General features: G+C 37.7%; 1 protein-coding gene across 1 annotated transcript; it reads left to right on the top strand.

Annotated features, from left to right (window-relative positions):
* The first annotated feature begins 1901 nt into the window (after positions 1–1901).
* adoa (2-aminoethanethiol (cysteamine) dioxygenase a) lies at positions 1902–9372 on the top strand. Its single transcript, XM_062054995.1, has 2 exons — positions 1902–2490; positions 6759–9372. The coding sequence occupies exons 1-2, from the start codon at positions 2158–2160 to the stop codon at positions 7218–7220; spliced, it is 795 nt and encodes a 264-aa protein (XP_061910979.1). The 5' UTR covers positions 1902–2157; the 3' UTR covers positions 7221–9372.
* The last annotated feature ends 953 nt before the right edge of the window (positions 9373–10325 follow it).

Raw genomic sequence — 10325 nt, 5'->3', positions numbered from 1 at the left:
AATTTCCTCTCTGGTCAACAAAAGCACCTTGAGGATTCTGGCGGGAACTCTCGTTCAACCCTTTTTCGATTACGCATGCACCTCCTGGTACCCTAGCACCTCCAAAACCCTCAAATCTAAACTCCAAACATCTCAGAACAAGCAAGTCAGGTTACTTCTAGACCTCCACCCCAGATCCCACCTCACTCCTACCCACTTCTCTAAAGTGGGCTGGCTCAAGGTGGAGGACAGAGTTAAACAACTTGCACTGAGCCTAGTCTATAAAATCCGCTACACCTCCCTGATACCGAAGTACATGTCAAACTACTTCCTTAACGTAAATGACCGCCATAACCACAACACCAGGGGGTGCTCCACTAACCACGTTAAACCCAGATTCCGAACTAACAAAGGTCTTAACTCATTCTCTTTCTATGCCACATCAATGTGGAATGCGCTCCCAACAGGTATAAAAGAAAGGGCATCTCTATCCTCCTTCAAAACCGCTATAAAAGTTCACCTCCAGGCAGCTACAACCCTAAACTAACACCCTCCCCGGATTGCTAATAATCAAATGTAAACAATCAAATGCAGATTATTTTTCTTATGCCTTCTGATCTCTCTCTCTCTCTCTCTCTCTCTCTCTCTCTCTCTCTCTCTCTCTCTCTCTCTCTCTCTCTCTCTCTCTCTCTCTCTCTCTATGTCCACTACTTGATGTCCATATCCCCCCCCCCCCACCACCCCACCCCACCCCCCTTCCACACTCCTGATTGTAAATAATGTAAATAATTCAATGTGATTATCTTGTGTGATGACTGTATTATGATGATAGTATATATGATAGTATATATCTGTATCATGAATCAATTTAAGTGGACCCCGACTTAAACAAGTTGAAAAACTTATTCGGGTGTTACCATTTAGTGGTCAATTGTACGGAATATGTACTTCACTGTGCAACCTACTAATAAAAGTCTCAATCAATCAATCAATGACCAAAGATTGTATACTAAGAGAGGATGCATTGTGACGTACAGCACACACAATGTCCCACACGAAGTATATTTGCAGTCAGTTGTATCATCTTCTTCTTGTCACTTAAAAAAATACATAGGACATGACCCCTATGTCCTCAATGGTAGTTACAGCCAAGTTAACCTCAATATAGATTGAATTCAGAGTTTCACATAAATAAATAACTGCGTCTTGTTTTCTTTATGGAATATGTCATTAATGGAATTACACATATTTTTACATTTTACAAAACAATTTGCAAAAAGTTTTAGTATCAACGATACCAGCCTGAATTTTACCCAATATCCTTTATGTTCTTTAATGCTTTGCTCTTCTTTTCCTATGGGGTTGTCTTGTTCTTTGTGGACTTTTTGAGCGTGCACTGCAACCACATGGTTTTGATGTGCGTCTGAAGGAGTGGCAGCAGATCATAGTAGCTGCTGACATTTTCAAACAATTTCCCTGGTGGATCAATAAAGTTTGTCTTAGTCTATGTCTAAAATAAATCAAATGTAATGGTCACTGTATATCCAACTTGTTTCAGTCGTATTCCCTGTGAATATCATGTCACCATTCATTGCCTTTATACTGAAATGTGACCAAGCGACAGGAAAGGAACGTCAAGAAAAATGAGATGTTGAGTTCACTGTCCTGTATGCCCTTCCTCTTTGCATTGGGCAGTCTTAGGGATTGTGGGATATGTAGTCTGTACGGATATACTAGCAGTCTATATTTGAATGTTTAAATACAGTTCACATGGTATTAGATGGTGACGTGTTACGTACTTAGTGATATTGCAAGAATGTTCAATAAAAGTACGTGATGATTATTATATTTCTATGAAGCCACTAGAATATATTTGTATAAAACTCATTATCCCATGATGCTTTGCTTTTGTTGCGCAGTCTCTGTGAGCGCAGAGGACCTGAAAGAGAGTGGAAAATGACAAGAGGACGGATAATGTTTGAGGATGAATTTCGGCTCAATTACCACAAAAAACATGTTTTTCACCTGAAGCCTGGTATTTTATTCTCAAGAACGTGGACCTACATGCCCCGGGAAACTTTTCTTGGCATTGAATAATCTGTAAGGCAGTCGACGGGGTTTTATTTGCGGCGGAAAAGGTGCAGCTTGATCCGTTAAGTTTTTCCCCCCCTTTACAGAATGCCGCGAAACAACAAAACTCCTCTCATTCAGAAGATAGCAAAGCAAGCTTTTATGACCTTTAAATGTTTGAAATATCCGAGCAACGGAGATAATACAAACTTTGCCGAAAAACAGGCTGAACTGAACTCCTTAGTGACCGCTATCAGGGCAGCGGATCTCAAAATCGCTCCCCGGGAATCCAAAGTGACATCCGGTACAGCGGAGCAGCAGCCCCCGGTGAGCTACATGCACATCTGCGAGACGGAGATGTTCAGCATGGGGGTGTTCCTGCTCAGGACCGGAGCCTCCATACCGCTCCACGACCACCCGGGCATGAACGGGATGCTCAAGGTTTTTAAGGATCCTCTTGTTTTGATGCTGTTTGCTATAAATTGTCTCAATATGGAAAACAATTGCACCGAAACCTACTGAATTGTTGTTTTTACAATGCAGATAAAGCCAAAAGGCAGTTCAAAGTTTCATAGAAGCAGGCGGCCCCTTGTTTTGTTGGCCCTTCCTAAATAAAAAAATGTTCTACACTTTTTTTAATCTTCATTTTTATACTTTATATAATGAACTTCAAACAGATCGGATCAATGTTTTGTACTGAAACTTAATTCATGGGAAATTAAAAACAAAGTGCAAAATAACTAAACTTTTTAAGGTTGTCAAGCGATTAAAAAGTTAATTAATTTTGTTCATATTTAACTCAAAGTTAATCATGATTAATAGCAGATAGATATACTTTTTCATCATTAATGAATATTACCCTAGACCAGGGGTAGGGAACCTATGGCTCGCGAGCCAAATGTGGCTCTTTTGATGACTGCATCTGGCTCTCGGATAAACTTAGCTGACGTTGCTTAACACAATGAGTAATGAATAATTCCACTGGAAATCACAGTGTTAAAAATAACGTTCAAAATACAAAACATTCTAATGCATTTTAATCCTTCCGTCCGTTTTCTACCGCACCTGTTCAAGGTTGCGGGTGGCTCAGCCAATCCCAGCTGTCCTTCGGGGTACAGGAGGGTCACATTAATGGTAAGAAGTATTTTATTTATTATTGGTTAGCTTTAGAATAACATTGTGACTAAAAAGAACAAGACTTATTTTACTCTGGCAACATTAAAATTGGCCCTAATGTGTGAATGTTGTCTGTCTATCTGTGTTGGCCCTGTGATGAGGTGGCGACTTGTCCAGGGTGTACCCCGCCTTCCGCCCGAATGCAGCTGGGATAGGCTCCTGCACCCCCCGTGACAGGGACAAGCGGTAGAAAATGGATGGATGTAGTATACTCTAAAAATGTTGGTCTTACTTAAAAATGCACGCATTTATTTGTATTAATTGTTAAAAAACATTATTTGGCTCTCACGGAACTACATTTTACAATATTTGGCTTTCATCGCTCTCTCAGCCAAAAAGATTCCTGACCCCTGCCCTAGACAAATATATTTTAACACTATTAATTTGCTTGAATGAAATTAATTTTTTTTTAAACATCTAGCCTTTTTTAAACAGCCCAACACAAAAAGGACATGAATATGCTTTTTTAATGACAGTAAAAAAAAAATACCTGAAGTGCGTTGGTGTCTTGCCAGATTTTGTATTTTGTAGGAACACAGAACTTGTATTCCTGCTGTAGGATAACTTGCATTTAGAGGAGAGGAGCTACACCATATTCAGACACCAGTTTCAGGCATTAATAACACAAAATGTGGATTGTTACGATCATGGTTTGATTGGTAAAGATGTTTGGTAATGTAATCTATGATATTTCTGAATAAATGCTTTTGATATTCTGTACATGTTGTACAAGTTAATGGTATTCATACCTCTGCATGACAATGTTTTAAACTTTCTCTGGTGATACAATTTAATAATCAGCCTGCTAAACAATAGACCATTTTTTATTTTGTTATGTAGTTAGACTGAATGTAACGCGTAGCACTGTTGTTATGAAGCCAGAAGTATGTGATTGGTGTCTTGACGGCGTGTAAGTCTCCGATTAAAAAGTGACTACACTTCCTGTTCCTTTCTGCTGAGCTTGAATGTCATCTTACTAAAGCAGTTACAGTAACAATCTACATTTTATGTTACTAATACATTAAAAACCTATCTAAACATGGAAGTGAAGCTCGACCTACCTCTCTGAATGCAAGTTTGGCAGCAAGCTGTTGCTCCAATTTGCCGTCTAATGGCGATCGTGGATTTAAAAAAAAAAAAAAGTCTTGTTTTGATGGGAGAACAACTTGCAAATGCTTTTGACCTGATATTTCCATAATGTACCATTTTATTTGTCCATTTCTGCTCGCTATATTCCCCGCTTGTGGCTCATCATTAAATAGTGAAAGCAGCCACACTTTCTCAGACTAAGGAATGGCCCGAGTGTCTGAAAGGACGCGGGCACGTTAATATCGCGTCAATAAAATTAGTGTCGTTAAAGGAATTTACAGTTAACTTCTTAATACTGCGTTACCTTTGACAGCCGTACTTTAAACATAATTTTACATATTTTAAAGTTGTACTGATTTAAACACAGTACTTCTGCTTACAAGCCCTGTACTAACGCGGCAGAATGAGAATGTTAAGGTATATTTGCCATTAGATTCTTATTAGTGTTGTCAGATGAAAACATTTTAATCAGATTAATCACACTTTGGAATTTCGATTAATCATGATTAAGCTGAGATAGGCTCCAGCACCCCCCGCGACCCCGAAAGGGACAAGCGGTAGAAAATGGATGGATGGTCGATTAATCACAGGTTAGTACTCACTTGCATTATTTAAATTAACTTAAAAAAGAGCCCCAAGATTTGGACTGAACTGCAATTTTAATGTCACCATTTCATACTGGAACATTTTAAAAATGTTTTACATGAATGTTCATCATTTATTGGCTCAAAACGTGCCACAGTCCCGTCTGCGTTTATTTTGGAGTGAAAAAGTCAATGTCTCCTCATTCACTGGCCTGATCGCTGATTGTATAACAACCTGTGTCGCATTTTTTTGGGAATTTTGCCTATCGTTCACAATCATTATAAAAGACGGATGTTTTTTTTTTTTAATGTATTCTAAATAGTAAATAAAGGTCTGCATACAATGGAGCCTATGGAAGTCGCTCTATTCTGCCTATAAAAGCCTTAATTAAACATCCAAACACTGCCATTAAGGTTTTATATACATGATTTAAGTACATATGTAATGAAGTAACAGGCACATTAACAATATTTAATATTTACGTATTTTTATAATTTTAAGCAACGGTATAGCTCGGTTGGTAGAGCGGCCGTGCCAGCAACTTGAGGGTTGCAGGTTCAATCCCCGCTTCCGCCTTCCTAGTCACTGCCGTTGTGTCCTTGGGCAAGACACTTTACCCACCTGCTGCCAGTGCCACCCACACTGGTTTAAATGTAACTTAGATATTGGGTTTCACAATGTAAAGCGCTTTGAGTCACTTGAGAAAAAGCGCTATAGAAAATGTAATTCACTAATTCACTTCAAAGGCGGCACATTCATTTCAGAAACGCATCACAACCTTCGCTTTTTTCCCTAACTACATCACTTATTATTACTCACTGCAGACTTTATTAACACCAACAAACATCACTTACTGTACAACTTCTGCTGTCATTAGGATGCCGATTGCTAGGATGTTCATATATTCCCAAATTAGATGAAGAATGACTCGTAATTCTCGCAAAGAAAAGGGGGGGTGGAACCAAGCGTTTTCGTGTCATTATCGCCATTTCCGGTTCTAAAGTTTGACGAGCAAGGAAATTAGGAAACAGCTGATCAGTCGATCATGTCAACATTAGCACACAAGCTTGTGATCATGTCGCCGCTATAAATAGATTGTCTGCTTTAGCGCTTATAATAACAATATCACTAATATTTGTTTAATATTCAAGTCTCGAAATGTAAATGGAGTATTGTTGGCACTTTTTGGATGTTTTTTTATTGGGTTTTATGAGCGGAATATAGAACTTCCCATTGGTTCCGCTTTTTTTGTCCTGTTCAGGGTCGCGGGGAGGTGCTGGAGCATTTAAAAAAAATACATTCGTCGTCACGTCTTTCGTAATAATTGCGAACGATAGGCAAAATTCCAAAAAAAATGCAGTTTCCCTTTAAGGTAACCAGCTGCGGCTATGGTAGAGAAGCATGTACTATTAAAATAAATTGCAGGAATAATCTATGTGAGTACATGATTTATGGGATGACATTTTGTGATTAATAAACTGTATTTTAAGTATTTTTTACTTCTTTATTATTGCTACTGAAGCGGCTATGGTAAAGAAGCATGTACAATTAAAATAATTTGCAGGATTAATCTGTGTATACATGATTAATGGGATGACTTTTTGTGATTAATAAACCATATTTTAAGTATTTTTAACTTCCTTATTATTGCTACTGATCAATTAGCCCCTTTTTTACATATTTGTATTTGACAGTGTCAATGCAGTAAAATGTTACTATTCTCACAGCGGCACAGGAACTTTTTACTATAGTTTCTCGCACAAAATTTGAGAATTATCTGTTTTGGTCCGTCTAAAATTAAAAAGCATCTCTGAAATGTATTGGAAAAAGTTTTTAAATGTGTTTCCTCTCTTGTTAAGGTCATATATGGAAAGGTGAGCATCAGGTGCTTCGACAAAGTAGAAAGTGGTCACCCCGTCAGTGCTGCTCCACCGCGGTTTGATCCCCCTCTGCCTCCAAACCAAAACGATTCTCTGCGACGCGCTGTGCTTCGCTCAGTAGCTGAGTACTCTGAGACCAGCGGACCTTGCCTCCTTACACCTCAACGGGATAATCTCCACCAGGTGGATGCTGTGGACGGACCAGCTGCATTCCTGGATATCCTGGCACCGCCATACGACCCAGATGCTGGACGAGACTGTCACTATTACAGAGTTCTGCAAATCCAGGTTGACCCTGCAGGAACAGGCGAAAAGGGTAACCAGGGCCAACAGGAAGAGAAGGAGGGGAAGGAAAATGAGATGTGGCTTTTAGAAGTCTCTCAGCCAGAGGACTTCTGGTGTGGAGGAGAACCTTACCCGGGCCCTGTAGTTTCTGTGTGAAACCTCAGACCATTGGAACTATAGCAGTACTACAAACTAAATGATACCGTCCGTAACCTACTCCTCCAAAGCAGAAATTCAACCGAACTTCCTCAAGTAAAACCAGCGGTGTAGAAAAAGTATTGCAAATATGCTGTTTCTGCTTGGAGACTGTATTGCCGTGTACACACATGAATGTAATCAGCCAACTAGACGTTTTACACGATCTCAGAAAATGTCAGTGAATGCTGACGGATGTGATAGAGGAAAACATGCCAAGCGTTTTATGACTCACACTAATTGAGGACTGTAACCCCACTGAACACCAAAGAATTAGAAGTATTTCTTTATTTTAATGCGACCAGCAGCCAGCCATATATAAAAAGACTAGTTAGTAACAATGATATATCAAACCAAAGAGGCAATGGCAGTGGTGTTTCTCAGGAACCGACACAAACACATTACTGGCTCATAGTGATCATGGCGTTGATGTGCTAACACTTGTTGAACTAATACTGGAAGTGGAACTTGTCACACAGTCTGCATCTTAACATATACAATTGCATGACATTTAGCACAACTCGATACTCAAATGTGTATTCCTGTATTTGTGTAGTCTTTACACAGTAGCATGAGTGTGGCAGCATTCACACAATTATACTTGCCTGCCTGTTCATACTGTCTTTTGCCTGTACAGGCATTTTAAACAGCAATGTATCTTTTTTTGCAAAAGTCTTCATCACACCTTTATACTCATTACTTCTTCTAATGCACATAATGTACTGGATGTTTTATTGTGTCATCATGATAATATTGATTTGAGAGAGCTCATTTTGTGTGGATAAATATTGTTTTTTAGTATAGAGGCACACATATTAGTCTATCACTAAACGTCCTTAAAATTCCACGTTGTAAATACCCAGTAAAGTAAAGCTTAAAATGGGTCTGGACTTGTTGGATTATTATTGGCTCTTTAAAAGGCATCAGGGAAGTTTTTTTTTTTTTTTGGTATAATACCTGCAGAGACATTTTATGCTGCAGTTTTTTACTGTTACACAATGTGATATCGTCATTTTGATGCTTTCCCATGTCTGCATTGTGTAGTCAAAATGTGACAAGGAATATTACTATAGCTTTCTAACATGTAGTGATTCCCTCTACCAGTCTGCTTAATTACTCTGGTCATTTGTAAGACAGAAGTTATGTGAGACTGTCAACCTCTAAAAGAGCTGACCACAGAGATGACACTATATTTCATATGATACTTATATGATTTCATAAAGACATTTTAAGTATTGTTTTCATTGGGAAAAAGTTGTAACATCCCTGTTTATAGCAAGGTGTTTTGGGGGCTGTCATGCCTAATGAAAAATTGAGAGCTATTTACTTATTTTTAGTCATTGACTAATCTTAATTTTAACACAAATAATTAATTTTTTCTATTCGAGTTAAAAAATATTACATTTGAGATAACTATTCAAATAAGACATTTTGGTTTTCCCCACATAGAACATTTTGTTTAAAGATTCTGCAGCATCCCAATGTTGCTTAGTTTAGGAAGTGCAAGTTGAATAATGCTTTTTTTCCAGAATAAAATACTTATTTCTATTTCAAAAGTGCTGCTAATTTCTAGATATATTAAATTAATTTAAGATGTCTTATCAAGTAAAACTATCTCTCCACGCAGCTGAGTATTTTCACTAGTTTTTGGTATTTTTTTCCCCCTAAAAACCTTTTTTTTTGCAGTGTACACTTTATACGTTATCATTAAAACTAAAAACCATAACTTCCAAACCATCTTTTCCCCAGGAAACTCCTTGGTTTAGTCTTTTGTTCTTAGTGTCTTCCCGTTCCCACATTTTTTGGTCAACTCATCCTCTGCAACAGTCAGAAAAAAATCAAAACACATCTTGCAGCTTGTGAAAAGTTTGGCCTTCAAAATAAAACCACGCCAGTTAAACACACCACTGCAAGTGACAATGGTCCATGTCATGTGATTCATTCAAATCAAATCACGTGACAGAGATGGATAGCCATGTAGACATCGCAAAAAAACCCTCTGTGAACACAGCTTTACATGTTTGGCTGCAATAAGACATTTTACTAAGAAAACCAAACTCCAAGATTGTGTACTTTTTTATTTTATTTTACACTATACAGACTTCAATTCATCTGCATTTCAGTCCTTGGTCCAACTCAGGACTAACAATAGTAAATAAAAACAATTCATATTGTTCAATGTGAATGGGATCTCTGTGATGTTATGAGGCCTGACAATACGTACATCCAACAACTCTGCAGCCTTGCTTGGCCTTTTGTCTTTGATTTCTTGAAGTCACTTGGCAAGAAAACACTGTCAAGTCATGGGCGTAGAAAGTTTGTGTGTGTGTGGTGGTCTTGCTTTGTAATGTCACAATATGTCCAAAAAACTGAACGGCTATCTGAAAGACACATTTTCTGACATAGGCTGCTCACAAAACAATGTCAACACTGCCAAAACGAGCTGACCAAATATAAAAGACTAGATTTTAAGAAAAAATACTAGTGAATTATCTGTCTATGCAGTTAGTTCATTTGAATTAATCATACATCCTCAATTAAGATTTGTATATCTAGAAATTAAACAGGATTTTTAAGTTACGAAAAATTTTTATTCTGAAAACAAGCATTATTCAACTTGCAGTTCTTAAATTAAGCATGTTCTAGAACCTTTAAACAAGATTTTATAATTGGGGAAAACCCAAATATCTTACTTAAATAATTATTTTTCTCGATTTTAACATTTTTAAACTAGAATAGACAATATATAATTATTTATGCTAAAATCGAGATTATGATGTAAAGTCGTCGGTTAAAGATAAGTAAATAGCTCCCTAAAACTTTTGAGAAAAAAATGTTTCATCTTGGCAAGTGGCAAAACATTTGCAGTGTAGTTGTGTAATTTCACACTTCATGAGTGGACGGTCACTTCAGAGAACCAAACACAATCACTTGAAGTAAATTGATATCTGTGGCACAACATGTGTTGGGCTCGAAGTGAGACAGAAACCCTAATAATCATTAGAGAAATATATTTGCCTGTCCTCTAAGAGTGTTTACTAAATTTCATAGCGATATGGCTAAACA

This window comes from Entelurus aequoreus, linkage group LG08, assembly GCF_033978785.1.
Source record: "Entelurus aequoreus isolate RoL-2023_Sb linkage group LG08, RoL_Eaeq_v1.1, whole genome shotgun sequence".
Lineage (NCBI taxonomy): Eukaryota > Metazoa > Chordata > Actinopteri > Syngnathiformes > Syngnathidae > Entelurus > Entelurus aequoreus.
This window is presented reverse-complemented; position numbering and strand designations above follow the sequence as displayed.